The sequence below is a fragment of the Schistocerca piceifrons genome, chromosome 8 (genome assembly GCF_021461385.2).
Source record: "Schistocerca piceifrons isolate TAMUIC-IGC-003096 chromosome 8, iqSchPice1.1, whole genome shotgun sequence".
Lineage (NCBI taxonomy): Eukaryota > Metazoa > Arthropoda > Insecta > Orthoptera > Acrididae > Schistocerca > Schistocerca piceifrons.
Genome location: NC_060145.1, coordinates 206,851,332 through 206,875,491, shown reverse-complemented (window position 1 = coordinate 206,875,491; position 24,160 = coordinate 206,851,332). Strand labels below are relative to the sequence as shown.

General features: G+C 40.6%; 1 protein-coding gene across 6 annotated transcripts in view; it reads left to right on the top strand.

Annotated features, from left to right (window-relative positions):
• Window positions 1–24,160, top strand: part of LOC124711403 (DNA ligase 4) — a 296,581-nt gene that overhangs the window by 257,765 nt on the left and 14,656 nt on the right. For all 6 annotated transcript variants that reach the window (XM_047241458.1, XM_047241460.1, XM_047241461.1 and 3 more), the window contains 2 exons: window positions 111–230; window positions 6,740–6,864. In XM_047241458.1, coding sequence (XP_047097414.1) covers window positions 111–230; window positions 6,740–6,864 — 245 coding nt within the window. The remainder of the gene's footprint in view (window positions 1–110; window positions 231–6,739; window positions 6,865–24,160) is intronic.

Sequence of the window (24,160 nt, the reverse complement as noted above, 5' to 3'; positions counted from 1 at the left end):
TCACTATATTCTAATAATTACTGTTGTCTACAAACACCAACTCTTATTATCATGAAATAATTTATTTGCTTTCTTTATGTTGCAATAGGTATAAATTTTTCTCATTGTAGGTTTCTGTTCAGAAGATATCAGTTCACGAAATGGCAGATATGGACATAGAACTGTTTTCAGGACCAAGTCCAATGGGAATTTTTAGGCTATGCATTGCATACTTTGATATACCCTCTGAGGTGAGATAGTACTTTGTTTTTCTTTGGTCATTTCATTTCTTTCTTTGATACAGTCTTGTATTTTGTTTCCATTTACAATATTTTGAAATTTGTGATGTGAGACATAAATGGTCTTTCCTTCTCATCACATCCAGTAAGCCTCCCCTGACCCAGGCTTCTGGGTCACTTTTCTGAACTCTGCCCCTTTTCCTAAACCTCTCCAGACCTTTTCCTTCAATCTTCTTCCTTACCCTTCAACCCTTCTGCAAGGAGGAGGAGCCATGGGACCCGAAAGTTTGCATACCTAATAGCTTTTATATATATGTATATGAGTTGTTCTGCCACCACTTGGTGAGTAGATATATTATCTATCCAATTACATTATATTGCCAAAAACTGATTATTTTCATTGTTGTAAAACATAAACTGTAACTCATAACAAAGCATGGCCAGCTTCACACGTCCGTCCACATCAAACCCACCAACAAGCAACAGTACCTCCATTATGACAGCTGCCACCCATTCCACATCAAACTGTCCCTTCCCTACAGCCTAGGTCTTCGTGGCAAACGAATCTGCTCCAGTCCGGAATCCCAGAACCATTACACCAACAACCTGACAACAGCTTTAGCATCCTGCAACTACCCTCCCGACCTGGTACAGAAGCAAATAACCAGAGCCACTTTCTCATCCTCTCAAACCCAGAACCTCCCACAGAGGAAACACAAAAGTGCCCCACTTGTGACAGGATACTTTCCGGGACTGGATCAGACTCTGAATGTGGCTCTCCAGCAGGGATACGACTTCCTCAAATCCTGCCCTGAAATGAGATCCATCCTTCATGAAATCCTCCCCACTCCACCAAGAGTGTCTTTCCGCCGTCCACCCAGCCTTCATAACCTCTTAGTTCATCTCTATGAAATCCCCAAACCACCTTCCCTACCCTCTGGCTCCTATCCTTGTAACTGCCCCCGGTGTAAAACCTGTCCCATGCACCCTCCCACCACCACCTACTCCAGTCCTGTAACCCGGAACGTGTACACGATCAAAGGCAGAGCCACCTGTGAAAGCACCCACGTGATTTACCAACTGACCTGCCTACACTGTGAAGCTTTCTATGTGGGAATGACCAGCAACAAACTGTCCATTCGCATGAATGGACACAGGCAGACAGTGTTTGTTGGTAATGAGGATCACCCTGTGGCTAAACGTGCCTTGGTGCACGGCCAGCACATCTTGGCACAGTGTTACACCGTCTGGGTTATCTGGATACTTCCCACTAACACCAACCTATCCGAACTCCGGAGATGGGAACTTGCTCTTCAATATATCCTCTCTTCCCGTTATCCACCAGGCCTCAATCTCCACTAATTTCAAGTTGCTGCCACTCATACCTCACCTGTCATTCAACAACATCTTTGCCTCTGCACTTCCGCCTCGACTGACATCTCTGCCCAAACTCTTTGCCTCTGTATATGTCTGCTTGTGTCTGTATATGTGTGGATGGATATGTGTGTGTGTGCGAGTGTATACCCATCCTTTTTTCCCCCTAAGGTAAGTCTTTCCGCTCCCGGGGTTGGAATGACTCCTTACCCTCTCCCTTAAAACCCACATCCTTTCGTCTTTCCCTCTCCTTCCCTCTTTCCTGATGAGGCAACAGTTTGTTGCGAAAGCTTGAATTTTGTGTGTATGTTTGTGTTTGTTTGTGTGTCTATCGACGTGCCAGCGCTTTCGTTTGGTAAGTCACATCATCTTTGTTTTTAGATATATTTTTCCCATGTGGAATGTTTCCCTCTATTAATTCAAAGCATGAGATTTTTGTGACAAATATTTGTCTCAGATCGTAAAATTTTCTTTCTTTTTTTAATAAGTAGAATAAACTGCAAAAAATATAATAATATCTTCTCAGGAAGATATTTTGTTAAGCAAATTCTGTATAAGACCTTACTGATGTGTGGGTGCATATTGCCACTCAAAAGACTAATGTGAAGGCCATTTTGAAAGTTAAGAGACTTCCTAATTTGCTGCTCATTGCTTCATTACCAAGTGAAATGGTTAGTTCTCACACATATTGTTAGTAAGTCACTTAAGTTTCAGCTTAGTCTACTGAATGGACTATTGGGTCTTTAATTGTTACAGTACATACACCATTGTGGCCCACTTTGTGTTGCACACAGTTCACTACTCCCTCACAAGAGTAACTGACTTGTTTATGTGTTTCTGTTTGTACTGTACCGAATATCATGGCTACAGCTCTCAGGCCTGGCCAACCATGGACTGCCTATGAACTTATATGACTGTACTCATGGCATAAGTTGTTAACAGGTTAAAATTTGCTTGAGAATGACTGCACAGCCACAATGTCATATTACACTAAGTAAAAGTAAAACAAAAATGGAAAACAATCTATGCAGAAAACTTTTTTCTTTCAAGAAGTTTATCCTAGCTGTGGATGCTGTTGCAACTAAATTATGTTCAGGTAAGCCTATTGTCACCAGAAATAAGTTGCTTCAATACTTGGGAAGCGGAATAGTTTTGGGCATAATCATTCAGCAAGGAGAAACTGATTCCAGAAATACGGCATGTGTTGCCTTTTATTCCCAAGAGAACCAAGGTCTTTCAGAGTAAACGTGTTCCACACTACACAGGTGCTGCAATGACCTGTTCTAAGTATACATGGGGCATTCATGGATGAACAGGTCCAAAGGAATAATTCACTAAAGTGCGCTGAAAGACTGAGGAACAACCTGTAAGGAATGACTGTTCAGTGTTCAATTTGCTCTTAGCTATTCTCTTTGCCAAAATGTTTGTTCCCTGTTCATTTTGGTTGTGACCAGTCTTGTTACCGGAACATCAGTTCACCGTTCACTGCAGCCAGTTTCATTCCTTGTTCTCATTCCTTGTACATGCTTGTTTGCATTTGGTCAGCCTTGTTTCTCCTTGTTCCAGTTCCACTTCTCCTGCTTCTATTTTTCCACTGCACTCACCTGTTCTCATTCTCATTCTTCAAATTGCTCTTGAAATCTCTACTTCTCGTTCTTTGCATACGCTATTCACCATCCACGGCCAGTAATTTGTAACTTTTATATACCATATAACTTACATAAAAATCAATTTGTGTCTCACACATACTTTTTTTCCGGCAGCAAACAGAGAAATCTGGTTATTTCTTTACCATTTCAATCAACTATAGATCACATACCTGTCATAAAGGGAGTTGTAGCCTTTATTCTTAGATTTCTTTTAACTTTCATCAGTTTCAGTTAACAACCAATTTTGAAGATAACTTTTAATCTAACTATCTTTTTTTTTAATTGTTTTGAAATAAAGTTTACATAAAAGTTGTGATTTTCACATTGCTTCCGAAAGTAAAACATGACTCCTATGGAAGCTATTATTTTTCAAGTTTGGCTCTTTCTTTGTGCTAACCCTAGTTTGGTTTCTGTGTACAAAAAGATGAGTGGTGAATGATTTCAGCTCAGTAGGAAAAGGATTGAGGTGCCTCCCCATTTGAAAAATTTTAAAATGGCATAAAATCATTTTCTCTTTTTATTTCAAAAAATTTCTTTCAGAAGTAACATTTTAACCAAAAATTTTATAACTTTCAAAGCCATTGTTGCATTAAATTTAACAACACAACTTGTAAATGTACTGTTTACTAAAGTTATTAGGTAAATATGACAAGAAAATCAAATTTTCTTCAAAAAATATTATTGGATAAAGTCTTCTGGTTTACTATTGATCCTGTCCGCCCCCAGTAGCTGAGTGGTCAGTGTGACAGAATGTCAATTCTAAGGCCCTGGTTTGATTTCTGGCTGGGTCAGAGATTTTCTCCGCTCAGGCACTGGGTGTTGTGTTGTCCTAAGCATCATCATTTCATCCCTATTGACGTGCAAGTCACCGCAGTGGCGTCAAATTGAAACACTTGCACCCGGCGAACAGTGTACTCGACGGGAGGCCCTAGTCACATGACATTTACATTTACCATGGATCCTTATGTGGATACTCATACACAACCTGAATTATGTATAGTATCTGTTTCTTGTTTTTTAAAATTATTTATTACAGTTCTCCATGAACTTGACGTCTGTCTCAAATGTTTAATTTACTGCTTTTAGATTAGTAACTAGGTTTAGAGTGTTAATGACATCTTCATTTTCACACCACTGTGAAGAATCTGTCATAAGGAACTTGTCACTCAAATCAAATTAATTTAAAGATATTGTCATTTTTTAGTTCAGTCCCATTATTCATAATTTTTGGGATTTGATCCATCCCTACTTGAATCCTTATATATTGCCAGCTGTTGGTTCTGCTTCATGACTCAGTATAGTTTTCATTCATTATTCCAAGAAGTAAGGGGATAGAAAAAGGGACAGGAACTGTAAATGATTTTTCAGTTTTAGTGAGGCCACACTCAGGATATCACTATTGACAACTTGATTTTTGAAAGATTTCCTAAATCGGAATATGGTACTTTGGCCTGAGAAGCAACACAAGGTCATGCTTCGGCATACACAGTGGTAAGGAAAATACAAATGTAACAAACTGCAGTTTGTTCTTATGGTCAAAATTCGACTTCATCATGGAACATAAACTTTTTCAATACATAAATGGCTTTTGCCGTCCACCTTGCATGATGGATCCTCTTACAGAGCATGGAAAAATACTCCATGAGATGGTTCTTTGAGAAGAGAGTTATCAGTTAATTAAAAGACTACGAATATAATCCTCTTATATACCTTACAACTGCAAAGTAAATACATCAGATCTTTTTTCAAAATGTTCTCAATCAAGTCTGACAGCTGATCAAAAACTGGTACCTCTTCTGATTGTAAAGATCTTCAAAGCAATGACGTGTGCTTCTAGCATATTTATGTAGTTAATTTAAGTATGCAGTTTCTCAGCTCCTGTCTCAGAAGCCATGATTTTTTCAAATAAATCTTTGCTTCCCTCACAGTTAGCACAGCACTTTGGTGTGTAGGTAATTTACACACCCTCAAATCTTCAAAGGAAACTATTAATGTTGTTTTGATAGATCACAGTTTACTTCCAGTTATTTCATGCTAGTAATGTCCACATAAATGTGTATTGTTTTCTGTAAGCAAACTAAAATGAAGACATTGTACTTTCTTGGACTATGAGCTTCCCTAGAAAGTGAAAGACAAATGGGGTGGTCTACACTGGGTAATAATCTTTGGTCTCTCTGTTCTTGGCCTGCAGTAACTGGCCTGTCATAACCCCGATTATTGTGATGCTTTCTAAGAAGTCCCACTACAACACCCCCCCCCCCCCCCCCCTGAGTTGGGACACATTCCATGTAGAAAGAAGCTGTATGAAGTCTATGTAGCATGCAGAACCAGGAAAGAAGGAACAGTGAATGAGTAAAAAGTCTGTCCATCTCTATCTCTTAGGACTTGGTCCAAAATGTAGCCTCATGTAGTTGATAATAAATATGTACAAACTCCTTCATAGTAGGTAGAATGAAAATCATAATATATCAAAGTAAGATGATTTTTTTTTCATGTATGTTAGTCTCATATACTAGTATTAGTAGTAAGGAAATAATTTACATGTCCTCCACTTCTTCAATATTATGTCAATGGTTGTTGTTTCCCTTTATTTACTATAATCCCAACAGACATCTGTTATGCACTTTTTGAGCACCAGACAAGAGTAGGTGGTGTCAGTTTTCCCACCCCAACAAACTTTTTTCTGTGAAGTGCTACAGGCTTCTTGTTTCTCCATTGCATTTAGATATTCAATGCTAATGCACTGTCTCTGTGCACTGTGGGATTTTATATAATTATTCACTAATTTTAGGTGATTTATTCATTCGTGTCAGCTTGCCAACATTGTAAATATTGTACACTTATGAGAGAGAGAGAGAGAGAGAGAGAGAGAGAGAGAGAGAGAGAGAGAGAGAGAGAGAGAGGGGGGGGGGGGGGGTTGTCATTTGAGCTAAGTGCAAATATTAGCTCTCATGCATTGTGCTTTAACTGATGTTTTCATTTTCTTCTTCCTTCAACTGAAGTTATACCAGGAATAAATTCACTCTGTTGATTATGTAATACTTCTCTTGCCTGCTCATTAGGAAGACTACCCTCAGTTTTCTTTTCAAAGATGTAATTCTGGAATAACAATAAAACAAGAAATGTTTGTTAAGATTGATAACTGTCATTTTTTTTTACTAGTTATGCACTACTTTACTAGTGGATCTTACCTTTTGCCAAACAGTTCGTACTAAGTTATTCTTGTATTTTATAAGATCTCTGTCTGTTCCTTTTTTACTTAGTTCATTTATGAAATATCTTCAGTTTTAGAAAAAAGTCAGAAGTGTCATCAGAAACACATTGTCCTGATAATATTCTCTACAGCTAATGGTTCTGATGGTTTTTTATTGCTTTTCACCATACTCATGCCTAAATTGAGAGAACTAGAATTACTTTCTGTACTGGTACATGCAAAGTGTAGGCATTACAAACATATGAATTGTAGTGAAAAATAATCACTATTTTTTTAATTTTCAGGATGACTTTGAAGCCTTTTGTGTAAGGAAGAGTCTTGAACTGCAGAAATTAGATTTTGAATATTACGGGGGAATAGTGAGCAACATGATTGATGATGGAACTACACATGCTGTTGTACACTCAAGGTAATGAATAATAAACATCTATTCAATAACCTAACTATACGGCTAACAGTAAACAGGAGAGAATAAATAACTTAGAAACAAATTACTAAATACGGAAAAAATATAGCAAGGCAGGTATAAACAAATAGAAACATTAACTGATATTTCTTTCCTCTAGATCAAAATCAAAAATGTGAAATAAGTTTTAGGACAGAGATCAACTAGTGAAGAAAGGAAAAAGTACTTGAACTCTGTATCCAGTTATCGACATAATAATAATCTTGAAAGTTTCCTTCTTTGCTGAGTTAGAAGAATAGTGTGATCATATTGATATTTCATTCTTGTTCCCTGAATCTTGTTTGTTCCTCTGGACATGAAAGATAAATAAGTTGCTCAGTAAGTCCAACCACTTTAACCTCCTTGCTAAACACTTATGTTTGTATCCTGGTGTTTTAATTAAAAATTCTAAAATGTACGTATCTATTGTCTCTCCATGTGGCTATCTGTGATAATTTCTAAAGCTTTTAGCTGTAGGTGAATATTTTATCCTCTGTGTTGTCTGTAGTCAGTATAGTCTTTTATTTTTGAGTTTATCTTCATGCATTACAACTTCCATTTTGTTTTTGGTGAAGTTTTGTTGTATGAAGACATTGATTATAACAATATTATGAAAAGGAAAGTTGCTACTCACCGTATAGTGGAGATATGAGTCACAGATAGGCACAACAACAAGACTGTCACAAATAAGCTTTCGGCCAGTATGACAGTTGTCAAAACAGACCCCCCCCCCCCCCCCCCCCACACACACACACACACACGCCTGACTGCAGTCTCACACAGCTGAAGCCGTACACTGCGAACAGTAGCACCAGAGCATGATAGGAGTGGCGACTTGGTGAGGGTAATGAGGCGGCTGGGGCAGGGAGGGGGAGGGATAGTAGGGTAGGGGTGGCGAAAAGTGAAGTGCTGCTGGGGAGCACACAGGGACAAGGTGGAGAGAGGGCAGGGCAACTATGTGCTGTCAGGAGGTTAAACAAATGGCAAGGGAGAGATTGGGGGAGGGGGGTAGCAGAAAAGGTGAGAAGTAAAAGGACTGGGTGTCATGGTGGAATGAGGGCTGTGTAGTGCTGGAATTGGAACAGGGAAGGAGCTGGATGGGTGAGGACAATGACTAATGAAGGTTGAGGCCAGGAGAGTTACAGGAACGTAGGAATATTGAAGGGAGAGTTCCCACCTGTGCAATTCAGAGAAACTGGTGTTGGTGGGAAGGATCCATATGGCACAGGCTGTGAAGCAGTCACTGAAATGAAGGATGTAATCTTGGGCAGCATGCTCAGCAGCACAGTGTTTCTTGGCCACAGTTTATTGGTGGTCATTCATGCAGACAGACAGCTTGTTGGTTGTCATACCACGTAGAATGCAGAACATTAGCTTGTGGATCACCTGACTGGTTTCACAGGCAGTCCTTCGATGGGATAGGTGATGTTTCTGAGTGGAGTAGGTGGTGGTGGGTGGCTGTATGGGACATCTAGTTCTATTACATCTAGTTTTCATTTTCTTCTTCCTTCGACTGAAGTTATACCAGGAACGAATTCACTCTGTTGCCTATGTAATACTTCTCTTACCTGCTCATTAGGAAGACTACTCAGTTTTCATTTCAAAGATGTAATTCTGGAATGACAATAAAACAAGAAATGTTTATCTTGCATCTAGTTCCATTACAGGGGTATAAACCATGAGGTAAGGGGTTGGGAGCAGGGGTTATGTAGGAATGGATGAGTATATTGTGTAGGTTTGGTGAACAGCAGAATACCACTGTGGGAGGGGTGGAAGGTGTAGTGGGCAGGACATTTCTCATTTCAGGGCACGATGAGAGGTAGTAAAAACCCTGTTGGAGAATTAATTCAGTTGCTCCAGCCCTGGGTGGTACTGAGTTACAAGTGGAATGCTCCTCTGTGGCCAGAGAGTGAGACTGGAAAGATAAGGCATGGGAGATTTAGTTTTGTTCAAGGCTGGGATGGCTTCAATGAGACACTTGGTATATTTCAAGAGGGACTGCTTGTCACTGCAAATGTGATGGCCATGGGTGGCGAGGCTGTATGGAACAGAGTTCTTGGTATGGAACAGGCAGCCGCTGTCGAAGTGGAGGTATTGCTGGTGGTTAGTAGATTTGATATGGATGGAGGTAGTGATGTAGCCATCGTTGAGGTGGAGGTCAACATTTAAGAAGGAGGCTTGTTGGGTTGAGTAGGACCAGGTGAAGCAAATGGGGGAGAAGTTGTTGAGGTTTTGGGGGAATATTGAAATGGTGTCCTCACCTTCGATCCAGATCGCAAAGATGTCATCAATGAATCAACCAGGTGAAGGGTTTAGGATTCTGGGTGTTTAGGAAGGATTCCTCTAGATGACCCATGAATAAGTTGGCATAGAACAGCGCCACATGGGTGCCCATAGCTGTACCCCAGATTTGTTTATTGAACATTAGGATCTGCATTAAACAAATAATGTATTCACAACATGTAACCCACATGTTTAATGAGTAACAAAACGCTTGTAAAATGTACAATTTGCATATTGTGGTATAGATCAATTGAATAATTTTATGATCTGCATAATTCAAACTCTTGGTGAAAGGTCAGTAAATCGCAACAGAATGAATATTCTAAATTTTCTCACCCAGGCCTAGATTTTTGGCAGTCTCTGTAAATCCTTTAAGGGAGCCAGAGAGACTTTGCCAAATCTGTTCTGAAACAGCCTAGCGGTGTGCTGTATATTGCTTCTTCAGTGTTCTTTGAAACAAGTGGAGGAAATGAAATTGTTTTACTTGGTCCATTCAAAAACTTATGGAACATTCGTAATTTCACCCCAATGGTGTGTTGGAGCGAAATGCAGTTAGCATCCCTGCACATGCCTATGTTTATTGTGTAATTGCTGGAAGTTTCATTGTTGTATGTCCGTTAGTTAGTGCTCAGTGCTGTATTGAGTAGAATGTTTTGTTACACAGTTTGCAAATTTCACGATGGCAGAGTTAGAGGAGTGATTGTCTGCATTAAATTTTGCATGAAACTCTAGAAAACCTTTACAGACCCACACCAAACGATGCAGAAGCCTACAGTGATGAGTGCTTAAGCCACACTCGGTGTTAAAAATGTTTCACACAGTTTAAAAATGGCTGGATGGAAGTTAAAGAGATCCTCATTCAGGACGTCCTTCAACTCTACCAACGACGCTCTTGTTGGGAACATCAAAGAATTTGTGCATGCCAATCAAAGACTGACTGTTCAAGAGATTGCAGAAGAATGTAACATTTCAATTGGATTATGTCATGAAATACTGACACAGCATCTTGGAATGCATCGTGTTGCCATCAGGTTTGTTCCAGGGCTCATGAGTCAAGACCAGTCACTGTCTGTGAAAAGCTTTTGGATTGCACAAATGAAAATGAGATGTTCCTTAAGAGAATCATAACTGGTGATGAGTCATGGATCTATGGTTGTCATGTTGAGACCAAGGTTCAGTCTTCACAATGGTTTGGGAAAGGTTCTCCGAGACCCAAAAAAAGCTCATCAGGTCAGGTCAGATTTTAAAGCCATGCTGATAGTTTTCTTTGACTTTGAGGGATTAGTTCATAATAAATTTGTGCAGCAGGGGCAAACTGTTAATTGGTGTTATTATTGGGATGTGTTGTAATACCAACAAGAAAATGTAAGAAGGAAACAGCCTGCCTGAAATGTGGTGAGACAAGTCATGGCTCTTGCATCACCTAACAAACCCACACTTTCATCCCTGTTGGTGTGTGACTAATGCACAAAAAATGAGATCACTGTGCTGCCTTATCATCTGTACTCTCCAGACCTGGCCCCTACAGACTTTTCATTTCCAAAGTTGAAAACCCCATTGAAAGGATGAAGATTTGCAACAATAAACGAGATAAAAGAAACTTTGCATTGGCGCTCCCTGCAATCCAGCAAGAGGAGTACCAAGACTGTTTCTGGAAGTGTAAACGTGTTGGAAGCAGTGTATTAATTGTGGGGGACAGATTTCGAAGGAGACTTAAGTAAAAAGTAAGCGTAGAAAAATTTTGTGGACAAAGTTCCAGAATTTTTTGAACAGACCTCGTACATCTCTTTGAGTCACTCTATACAGTGCCTGGCAGAGATTGTTCAATTGCCTTGTTTGAAACTTTGCTGTTATGATCTGCAAATAAACATATGCTCCTTAAGAGAAGTGATTTGTTGTTGTGAACTATCATTCTCTTTTAATATAATGTCAAGGAATGTTCCTGTCTGCTTCTGTGATAAGTTTCTCAAGCTTATTCATTTTCCTTTTCTTCTCTTTGGTTCAAGATTTTAAGCATTTAACACATATACTGATAACAAGAACACAATATTCTATGACTTTACTTCACTAAAGAGCAAGGTAAACAATGTAGAAAGCAGATTACACGGAGTCTCACGTCGCCTAAGTTACACCATCACCCCGTGCTCAGGAAAAGGCAGGGAGATAACCTGCTATGTTGAGATATAAATGCCACCGCTCTTCTGATACATGATCCAAGCTCTGACCAGTAAACCAAATTATCTCAGAGTGCAATGTTATGTGCCGTGTAATGCTATGCAGAAGTGATAACTAATTTTAATGATTATTTTTCGTGCAATTGCGGACTTATATTTTCCTTTTGTTTTATATATGTTTTGTTCTGTTGTTGAATGTGCTATTTAAGGGAATCTTATGAGTTGCAGTTTAGTTTTTATGTTGCAATAAAGCTAATTATCTAGCCCCACAACAACTGGTGACCCCAACTCTTATAGTTACTGGCATGAAATTCAGTAGTCATTAACACTTCGTATTGTGCCACATCATGCTAAGTATGAACATCCACGTCAGCCACGTTTTGCATCTTCTGTGTGCCAATTCACCATAACTCCACAATGTCAGACCTGCCACCACCTGCTGATATGTCTACTTGTGCCGTAATTAATTGTTTGACAGCAAACCCGCCACCATTTTGACAACAGAATCCTGTGCCACAGTTTGTGCAACTAGAAAGTCGGTTTGTGCTAGCACATGTAACTGTAGACAACACCAAGTACAGTTATGTAGTTGGTGCTCTCAGTGAAGATATGGCCACAGAAGCACAAGACATTCTGGCCTCACCATCAAGTACTGATCATTAATTAGCCATCAAGCATGCCCTGATTACCCGGCTCTTGCAGTCCAAGGGGAAATAATTGGAAAAACTTCTCCAGACTGAAGAGCTAGGCAATTGCTCTCCATCACACCTACTACACTGACTTCATACAATAGTGAGCAACACAGTCAGTAATGACATTCTGTGGAATAATTGGTTGTAACGCCTACCAAACAATGCACAGAAGATATTGACAATGTGTGCCAGCAATCTAGATGCACTTGCGCAAATCGTGGATCACATAACGGAAATGTGTTGCAACTGTTTGCCCAACGTCTCAGGCAGATATCACTGTCACTGCAGTGCAAGCACAGGTGAACCGATCTTGTTGCCACCATTAATCAGAAAAGCACAGCCACTCACCTTTGTCAGCAATAGTTTGTTGTTACCACCGATGAAATGGTTCCAAGGTGTGGAAGTGTAACCCATCATGCAAACACGTAAACTCAGCAGGAGATCAATGATGAAGGCCACTGGCTCTCCAGGTGGCAGCCATTGACTTTTGCTATGGAACATGGCACAAAGTTACAGGTTTTGGTAGACACGGCTGCTGACATGTCAGTCTATCCATCCACCCATCTCCCATGTCACAACTGTGGTGACTGCCACCTATTTGCTGCCAGTGGTTCCACAGTCACAATGTATGGCCGTGTCACTTTAGTGTTGAACTTAGGCCTATGGCACAAATTTGAATGGCAGTTCAACATAGTTCATGTTATGCACCCCATATTTGGAGCGGACTTTTTATCGTTTTATGGACTCCTGCCTGATCTCCATCACGTATGTCTTCTTGACATTGCTACAAACCTAACAAGACAAGGTGGAGTGTGTCATGTGGAAGACACAGCAGTACAGATTATTACTGGTGGTGCTCCATTCATAGAGCTCCTCAGACAGTTCATCGAGATCAAATGCCAGACTCCCACACTGGCGCCTTTGTAGCACTCGATGGTGCACTATATTTCGATTATACCTGTACCATCACTTGTGCTCAATTGCACTGCTTGACACCCCAGAAATTGAAGATATTTAATAGGGTTTCTCGTCAATGCTTGGATGAGGAATATGCCATGCATCGTCGGTCATATCCACTACACGTGGTCTGAAAAAAAGAAGAATGGATGGTGTCCACATGGTGATTATAGACAGCTCAATGCCAGAACCATTCCAGATGAATATCCAGTTCTGCATATTGAAGATCTTACATTCAGAGTACACAGTATGCACATCCTTTCTTCATTGGACTTAGTTCATAATTTCTACCAGATACCTATGGCACAGAACGACCACCCTCTGCACATCGTTTGGACTATTTGAAGTTACCGTAATGCCTTTTGGGCTTTGTAATGCTGCCCAAACATTTCGGTGGTTCATGTATGAAGTCGCATGTGACTTAGACTTTTGTTATGTGTTTATTGACGATGTCCTGGTCATGTCACTCAGAGGCAGAATACCTGTCACACTGACAACAGACCTTCAGTCGTCTACATGCACATGAGCCCATCGAAGTGTGTCTTCAGAACAGCTGAAGTACAGTTCCTAAGCTATACTATCAATATGCAAGACATATGGCCAACGCAAGTGAAAGTAGAAGCTGTACTTAATTTTCTACAGCCTAGAATAGCTAAAGAATTATGACGATTTCTTGATGTAACCAGTTTTTACCATCAGTTTGTTCACCTCCTAGTTGCACCAGTGAATAAATTCTTGGATGGTTCACTGAAGCCAAAGCACAAACTCCAGTGGAATAATGAGGCTTAGTTGGCATTTACCAAGCTGAAGACTGCCATCACAGAAGTTACACCATTAGCAAACACAGTTCCGCAGGTGCCTCTCGCCCTGATGGTCGATACATCTGCTACTGTAAGCTGTGCTGCAATACAGATGAGCACTGACAGCCCGTAGCCTTCTCTCATAAAAAGTTATCACCATCTCAACAGAATTGCTCCATCTATGATCGCGAACTGTTTACTGCCTCTGCTGCTATCGAAAAATTTCGTCACATGTTGGAGGGACAGCAGTTCACTATTTTTATCATTGAAGAGAACTGAATGTGCCAGCTGACACTCTCTCTCAAATTGAAGCAATCACTGGTGCAGTTGATTTTGAAGCTCTCGCCACAGCACAACAATCATATAATGAGCTACGAGATTTGTTGGTGCAACAATCAGACATGCAACTCTGCCATTTTATGCTGCCACCACCAACTGCGCTGCTGTACTCTGACATCGCTTCTCACAAACCACGACCATTTGTGACTACTGACTTTCACCAACAGGCAATCACCTCTTTACAAAACATGTCACACCCTGGAGTATGAGACACTTCCAACATGGTGAAGTGAGCTTTTGTCTGGCCCCACATGGACAAAGGTTGCAAGCAATATGTGTGATAATGCATGGCCTGTCAAGGAAATAAAGTTAGCCAATACATTAGGTCACTTCTTGGTGTGTTTCTTCTTCTGAGTCATAGATTTGAACAAGCCCACCTAGACCTCCTATGACCTCTGCCGCCATCAGAAGAATACACCTACTGCCTGACAGGCATCAATAATTTTACAAGCTGGCCGAGGTGTTCCCGATTGCAATCAATACCACTGAAACTGTCACAACTGCATTCTCCCGGGGATAGATCACCCATTTTGGTGTGCCTCTGTGAATTACAACAGACCAGGGAAGACAGTTTGAGTCATATCTGTTCAAAACACTGATCATCCTAGAGTGTACGAAGCAGATTAGAACTACAGCGTACTACCCAGCAGTGAATGGTTTGTTGAATGCGTGCATCGCAGACTGAAAGTGTTGCTTCAATGTCATGACTCATAGTGGTGGATAGGGATGTTGTCCATCATCCTCCTGGGTCTTCATGCATCCCTGAAAGAAGACCAGAAAGCCAAGACTACAGAACTTGTTTATGGCCAGCCAATATGGCTGCCTGGCAAGTTCTTTGCCAACGTGCCAGATGACTGCACTGACCCTCAGATTTTCACGAAAGATGCATACACAAATCCAGCAATTACATGCCATTGCTCCAAGAGATAAGCAGACCATCACCCTTTTGTTTCTGACAAGCTATGGGAGTGTCCTCGTGTCTTTGTATGACATGACACAGTACACAAACCACTGCAGCCATCACACAATGAACCTTAACGTGTCATCGGTAGGGAAAACGAGATATTCAAATTTGATGTGACTGGTATGCCAACCATCATCTCTGTCAAGAGGCTTAAACCTGCTTTCCACAGGACTCATATTCACACACCACGGACTTGACAAATGCTCCAACGACTCCACCGCCCATTATTGATCACAAGCAAGGGATGTCAAAGGCAACCTCTATGTGCCATCAGCAGCCTGTGCATGACCTATTGCCACTCAATCAAGATGATTTGACACTAAGGGGGGGGGTGTGATGCTACGCGGAAGTGATAACTATTTTAATAATTATCTTTGGTGCAATCACTGACTTATGTTTTCTCTTTGTTTTATATATGTTTTATTTTGTTATTCAATGTGTTATTTAACAAAGTCATGTGAGCTACAGTTTAGTTTTTATGTAGCAATAAATGCTAATTATTTATCCCCCACAATAATCTCTTAAACCAGTGCCAAACTTTCTTTGCATGTAATTTTACTGTCAGCTGTAATCTTCATAAAATGTACTATGTTGGCAAAATTGCATATAAAATCGTGACTACAGTGTCTTTGTATAAAGCGTATAAAAGACAAACTTGCTCTCATGTTTTATACCTTAGCCAATCTCTGGACACATATAACTATTTCTTTTCTGGAGCAGAATGTGATGTTATTCTTGAAGCTTACCCAAAAGATTGAAAATTCCATTACTTTTGTAGACATATATCAAAGAAATTGTAAATTCAAAACTTTCTTATGGTATATTGTTGTTTCTTCGTACCATGAGGTACAGGAGACTCAGTATTTTGTTTTTATCAGTTTTCTTTCCAAAGTTTATCTGCCAATGAATTGTGTTGATGCTGTTTTGTAGCAATGCTATCTAGGTTTATCTTTTATTTATTAGACAGATTATACACTGAAAAGCCAAAGAAACTGGTACACTTGCCTATACTAATGTCTGAAGTAGTGCTGTCCGTAAATCCATAACAGTTTGAGGGTGTGGAGATATCTTTTGAACAGCACGTTACAAGGCATCCCAGATATGCTCAATAATGTTCATGTCTGGGGAGTCTGGTGGCCAGTGGAAGTGTTTAAACTCAGAAGAGTGTTCCTGGAGCCACTCTGTAGCAATTCTGGATGTGTGGAGTGTCGCATTGCCCCGCTGGAATTGCCCAGGTCCATTGGAATGCACAATGGACATGAATGGATGCAGGTGATCAGACAAGATGCTTACTTGCATATCACCTGTCAGAGTTGTATCTAAATGTATCAGGGGTCCCATATCACTCCAACTGCACACACCTCACACCATTATAGAGCCTCCACCAACTTGAACAGTCCCCTGCTGATGTGCAGAGTCCATGGATTCATGAGGTTGTCTCCATACCCATATACGTCCATCCACTTAATACAATTTGAAACAAGACTCGTCCGACCAGGCAACGTATTTCCAGTCATCAACAGTCTGATGTCAGTGTTGACAGGCCTAGGCAAGGCATAAATCTGTGTGTCGTGTAGATATCAAGCTTACATGAGAGGGCCTCCAGCTCCAAAACCCCACATTGATTATGTTTTGTTGAATGATTTGCACGCTGACACTTGTTGATGGCACAGCATTGAAACATGCAGCAGTTTGCGAAAGGGTGGTAGTTGTGTCACATTGAACGATTCTCTTCAGTTGTTGTTGACCCCAGTCTTGTAGGATAATTTTCCGGCTGCAGTGATGTCTGAAATTTGATGTTTTACTGGGTACCTGATATTCACAGTACACTCGTGAAGTGGTCATATGGAAAAACCACCACTTCAGCGCTACCTCGGAGATGCTGTGTCCTATCACTCATGCACTGGCTATAACACCACGTTCAGAATCACTTAAATCTTGCTAACCTGTCATTGTAGCAGCAGCAATTGATCTAACAACTGTGCCAGATCCTTGTTGTCTTATATAGGTGTTGTTGATCACAGCTCCATATTCTGCCTGTTTACATATCTCTATATTTGAATGCGCATGCATATATCAGTTTCTTTGGCTCTTCGGTGTATCATGTGCGTGCTAGTATCAGTGTATTATTTTGTTTTCCTTTGACTTCACAGTGTTGTTGACAATTTGTTCTCTACGTGGTTGAGGAAAATATTGGCCAGCATTCCTCATGAAGAAAAGCTAAAATGTACAATAGTTGCTCCTTTCTCATACTGGTTGTTCTCATTAACCAAACTGTTTCATGAAGCAGTTATACTATTTTGCAGAAACACCCTGATGATACTAGCTAGAAAATTTTGAACAAAACATCCATGGTGAATGCATAAAAAACTTTGACAATGACTGTCTTACAATTCCCTGTAACTCCTAGTTGTGGGGTATTAGACAAGTAACATTTCATGACTGGAGCCTTAACCATTTCAACTCCTGTAATGCCATTTAGTACACAAAAACAATGACTTCATTTAACTGCAATTATCTTGTTTTCAGGAAGCACGTACATACAGGTAAAACTAATGAAGTATATTTACCCACAGATAGGCCTTCAAATATCCGAAAAAGATAAAAAGTCTTATTACACTGGGTCAGAATTATAATGTAATTTTGGTTCAAATGTTCATCTTGATTAGGGAGTTCGGTACACTGTCATCTTATAGTTAGAATATAATATTATTGTGATACACTTTTATTTCCTTGAGCTATAGTCCTGCACTGTTGATTCATATGCTATATTTAAACTTTTAAGTGCTGCATCAACTGGGTTTTGGAAATGTATATATCATTGTTGATAATATCATTAATTACTATTTTATGTGCCAGTTCAGTGTCTACTAGAAAATAATAATTGTTGAGTGACAAAATAGCTTCCCCAAAACCACTGGAGCAATCTATGGTTGTTATTGCTGTCCATCAAGTTGCTGCTACACCCTGGCACGATCAGAATTACCAAGATCTGAAGTTTAACATAACAGATTGCACCACAGAGTTAGAACTAAACTCTACCGTATTTACTCGAATCTAAGCCGCGCGTTTTTTCCGGTTTTTGTAATCCAAAAAACCGCCTGCGGCTTAGAATCGAGTGCAAAGTCAGCAGAAGTTCTGAAAAATGTTGGTAGGTGCCGCCACAACTAACTTCTGCCGTCGAATATATGTAGCACTACACAGGCATGCTTTGCAGGCACAAAGATAAATACCGGCGCCGAAACCTCTGCGTCAGTAAATAAATTTAAAAAAAAAAAAGGTGGGAGACGAGCTTTTCTCCTCCGCCCCGAGTTTCGACCACTGCATTTTCATACATTATCCATCGAAGTAAATACAAATTCCGTATTGTTCATCTTCGAATGTTGCAGTGTTTCAATGTACTACGAAAATCCGACTGGCGAGACTGTTAGAGTTGGCCATATTGACAAATATCCCTACATTCTGAATTTTTTCTACCTGTGAGAAGAGATGGTTGCTAATAGGAACTTTTATGAATTGTGAATCACATGCAGTATTCTCTTCACCATAAGAATAATACGAATATAAACATTTTGCCATGTATTCTTTCGTGTTTGCTGCTATCTCATTTAAATTCTGTCTGCCTAATAAACTACGAAACTAGAGTGACACAAAAGCAAACGCGGAAGAATATACATATCATGTTATGTTTATATTCGTATTATTCTTATGCGTAATTGTGATAGTCAGAAATGAAGCATGGCAATTGACTAGATTTTTAAATTTAAGATGACTCTAATTCCTGTGCAGAATGTAATGTACTAAAGAGGCATCTGCAAAGATTTTCAAACGGAGAAAAAATTTCGCTAAACTCTCGTTCAGAACATGTTCTATCATACGCAGTCTATTATTTGGTTCTTGTTGATCATTATCAAAGAAAGCAGCAGTGTAAGTAACAACAAATAGCAGTCTCTTGCCATTGTTTCGCCCTTTTTTTAAGCGGCGGTAGCACGCACAAAAGGAAGCCATGCCGCGAGCGACGACAGGCCGTACACACTCATTATCAGAATGCGACAAACAATGCGTGACACAGTACAGTAATGCATCTTCAGCTTAGAGTGACGTAAACACCTATAACAAAGAGAACGGCACTTATCAGATCAAAGAAAAATAAGCAATCAATTCAAACCAGACGAAGCACGTGAAAAAGGAAGGGTACCCGTATATACACGGACGGAGCGCCTGACACATAGGAATGGCTACCTGGTAAAGCTTAACTTCTAAGCTTACGACTCGAACCAAACTACTGTAGCTCTATCGTCATTCATTCGACCTAAATTGTGTCTCACATTACAATGGACCAACTTTGTTTCGATTTGGAGGTGCGGCCTAAAACTTTTCTCTCCCCTTGAATTTTGAGTCTCAAATTTCAGGTGCGGCTTAGATTCGAGTGCGGCTTAGATTCGAGTAAATACGGTATCTCGATAATGCTTATGGTATGTCAGTTATGGCTGTTTCTAGGGTATACCTAAATATATACCAAGCATACAATACTAGTTAAAGAAAATTAGATTAACAGTAGTAAACTTTCGCAATGAGAAATGTCACAATTAATAAAATATAGTGAGCTATTATGCCCCTTGAAAATGTTTCCCGCAGATGGGGACAAAACATTGCGTTTTAATGTGAAATCCATTTGACTCTGACATAAGAGCTCAGAATATTTTGCTAACTGTAAAATAGCACTTAGAAGTAATTTAAAGTTGTCACTTCTTTCTATTAAGTTACACCTTGAGCCATGAGATTTCAGATTCATGACACCATTAGACCCAGAGCGTTATTAGCTCAGCTGAATGAAAAAAGGGAACCAGCTGTGGCCTGTTGGAGGATCCGTACTGGCATACACGTGAAGTAATTAAGGAAGCCACTGTAAATCTAATTTGGGATGGCCTGATAAAGAATGCTGGTTCTCTGAGTAGCTAGACTGCTGTCTTAATAACTGGCATGAATAACATGTGCTTCAACTATTTAATGGTAAATTCTCACAAAAGTATACGCAACTGAGACCAATAAATCGTAAAAACTCAAGTCCAGTTGTGTTATGTGCCAGTGATTCACTGATCTAATGGAAATCCATTCATAGTGAGAGTGAAAGTTAGTAACTGTTTAAATATTTGAAGACTCAGATTATGTATAGTACTGTATGATTATTACGGACATTTTATATTGTAGATTACTGTAGTAAAAATTTGAACACAGCGCATGCTCTTGGCATGTGGGGCCCCAAGTTTGATCACATTGTTTGTTATTATTTCATTGTATATACACCTCATTCATTGTACAACTTAAAACTGAAATATCTTGTGCAGTGTGATATATTCACTTCAGAACATATACTTATTTGAGGTAGGTACAAATTTAACAGGTAGACTAGTCTGACTAAATCACTGCTATTCATCAGTACCCCCATATGTCACCGGGAGACAGGAATGACACAGACTTCAGTTCTCCTTTGCACTAAGCAGTGACTGTGATAATTTTTGGTGACTATATTTGTTGTACTGTGAGGTGCATGGCAGAGGATACTTTCCAATGTACCAGTTGTTAGGGCTTCTTTCTGTTCTAGTCACGTATGGAGTTTGGGAAGAATGATTGCTTAAACACTTTCGTTCATGCTGTAATTAGTTTCATCTCATCTTTGCAATCCCAATGGGAACAATACATAGGAGGTTGTAGGATATCTGTAGATTCATCACTTAAAGTTAGTTCTTGAAACTTCATAAGTAGCCTTTCTTGGGATAGTTTGTCTATCTTCAAGCATCTAGCAGTTACATTTCTTCAGTATCATTGTGACATTGTCTCTTGAGTTGTACAAACCCGTGACCATTCATGTTGCTGTGTGTTGTGTGTGTTCAATATTCTCTATTAGTTCTGTTTGGTATGGGTCTGGCACATCTGAACAGTATTGGAGGATGGCACTAGTGTTTTTGAAACCATTTGAATTTCCGTAGTAGTCTATTAATAAACTGAAATCTGCCATCTGCTTTACCTGCAACTGAACTTAGGTGATTATTTTATTTCATATCCCTAAAAATTATTACACCATGTGTCATCTTCCTAGATGTTGACATCCTCCTCTCTGATGGCTCCATCTGCACCTCTGTCCACATTAAACCAACCAATCACCAACAGTACCTGCAGTTCGACAGTTGTCAACTCTTCCACACCAAAACATCCCTCCCACACAGCCTGGCCACCCAAAGATGTCATATCTGCAGTGACAAGAACTCCATTGGCCAGTATGCTGAGGGTCTCACCAAGGCCTTCACAGACAGGCACAATCACCCAGATCTAGTCCACAGACAGATCTCCTGTTCCATTACTCCTCACAACTCCAATCTCCCACCACACATAAGAACCAGCCACAAAGGAGTGCCCCCTTCATCACCAAGTACCCTCCCAGACTGGAACAATTGAACCACATCCTTCGCCAGTGTTTTGATTACCTGTCATCATGCCCTGAAACAAGGAACATCTACCCGATATCCTTCCTACCCCTCCTAAGATGGTGTTCCATCACCTACACAACCTCCACAACATCCTAGTCCATCCCTATGCCACCCCCAATCCTAACCTCATGCCACAAGGATCATATCCCCGTGGAAGACCCTGGTACAAGACCTGCCCAATCATCCCACCCAGCACTTCCTATTCCAGTCTTGTCACAGGTTTAACCTACCCCATAAGGGGCCAGGCACCTGTGAAAGCAACCCCAGCTCTGCTGCAATCATTGCACAGCTTTTTATATTGGTATGACTACCAATCAGCTGTCCACCAGGATGAACAGCCACTGCCTAACTGTGGCCAAAAGCAACATAGACCACCCATGGCACAATGTGCAGCTGAAGATAACATGCTGGATTTCAGTGGGCAGTTCACTGCCTGAACTATCTGGATCCTCCCCTCCGCCACCAGCTTTTCTGAAGTAAGCAGATGAGATTCATCTTCACAACACATTCTCTGCTCCCATAATTATCTGAGCCTCAGCCTACAGTAACATAGTGTCCCTACACTCTCCACCCATCAGTTTGTTACCCCTCTGTCCTATAACATCCTTCCCAATCTCATCTCCAGCCTCTTTGTTTGCCATCCTCTGCCAACGCACCCACCCATCATTCCCCGCTCCTCTCCTTTTCACTTTGTTTTCCCTACCCCACAACCTCCAGATGCTGCACCTGTTGGCTTTCTAGTCCCTGCACACTCTGCCAGACAATGCTCCTCTCTCTCCCCACCCGTACACTGCTGTCCCTTGCCCTTCTCCAACCACTCCGGATTGCTGCTTCCATCCCATGTGATAGTTGCAGTCTGGGCTGAGCTACTGGAGTTGGCAGTAATGTGTGCATGAGGTGTGCTTGCCTAAGTGAATGAGTGCTGTACATTCTCTTTCTTTTTCTGATGAAGGCTGTTTCCGAAAGCTTATGTAGCAGTCTACCTTTTCCTACATTGTTGAATTGTTACACCCAGGTATGAGTTGAACAATTCAAATTTTAAGTTTGATATTATAGTCATAGAACACTACAAGCTTTTTGTTTTTGTAAACTGCAGAAATTTATATTTTTGAACATTTTAAATAAGTTGTCAATCTTAGTACCACTTTGAAACTTTACCACCATTTGACTGAATATAAGTGCAGCTTTTTACAGACAATACATCTTTATACATAAATGCATCATCTGTGAAAAATATGAAGTTGCTATTATTATTGTCTGCAAGATCATTAATATACAACATAAACCACAAGGGTCCCAACACTTTTCCCTGGGACAAACCTCAGGTTAGTTGTACATCCGTCAATCTTGCACTGGCTCTCCATCCAAAATAACACACTGTGTGCTCCGTATCAATGAATCCTCAATCCAGTGACAAATTTCACTTGATACCCCATAGAATCTTAGTTTTAATAATTAGCATAGGTGTGGAACTCAAACTAATGCTTTTTGGAAGTCAAGAAATTCTACTGCTACATGACTATCTTGATCCATGGTTCTCAGAATATCAGGTGGGAAAGTGCATGTTGGCTTTTACATGCTGGATGTTTTTTGGACCCATAAAGGTTGACTTTCATGTCATTGAGCGCATACTTGCTAAATGCAGGACAGAGTACTCACTTCTGCACAGCAGTTCACTGCCATTGATCTCTTGCTTTGCTCTCCAGCTCTTGCTCACACGTCTCTGTGGTAAGGAGTCGATGACTTGCACACAAGTGACACCTCCCAGTGTGGTTCATCTGAGAGATGGGGTGGAACCCGAAAGGAAACCATTGTGATGGGTGCTTGCTGGAGCCAACTGGACACTTTATAACCAGTTGGCCCAGTTCGAACATTGTGCGAATGTCGAGGTGTGGGTGGATCATATTACCAAAATGATCCCCCACGCTGCTGCAGCATCCATTCCAGTCCACGGGACAACAGAAGTGGCAACGTGCCCCTTGGTGGAGTGCCGAATGCCCCTCTGCAATCAGGATCTGCATAGGTTCAAGTGTCGGCCAACTGCAGAGAATCTTGCAGCCTTTCGGTTGGTGAGGGCAAACTGTCGCCGAATTATTTGAGAGAGCAAGAAGAAGTCATGGCAACAGTTCCTAAACACCATTAATCGTTCCACCAAAAGTTCCCTTGTGTGAGAGACCATCAGGAGAATTTCTGAGAGAGGAGTCAGGTGCCCCATGGCTGCTGTAATGGGGAACAGCACTCTCCAAACCAATCTGCAAGACATTGCCCAGGCTTTGGTGGCATATTTTGCCACAGTTACTACAGCAGCCAGTCAGGATCCAGGTTTTCGACACCATAGAGAGGTTGCTGAGAGATGTAGTTTGGACTTCCGGTCCACCTCTGATGAAGATTACAACTGCCCATTTTCCATGTGGGAGTTGGATTCTGCATTGTCTGCAGCTCGTGACACAGCCTCTGGTCATGACAGAATCCATTACAATACGCTGTGGCACCTCACAAGACGAAGCAAAGATATCCTCCTCACACTTTTTAATGCCATTTTAGTGTCAGGTCACTTTCTCGA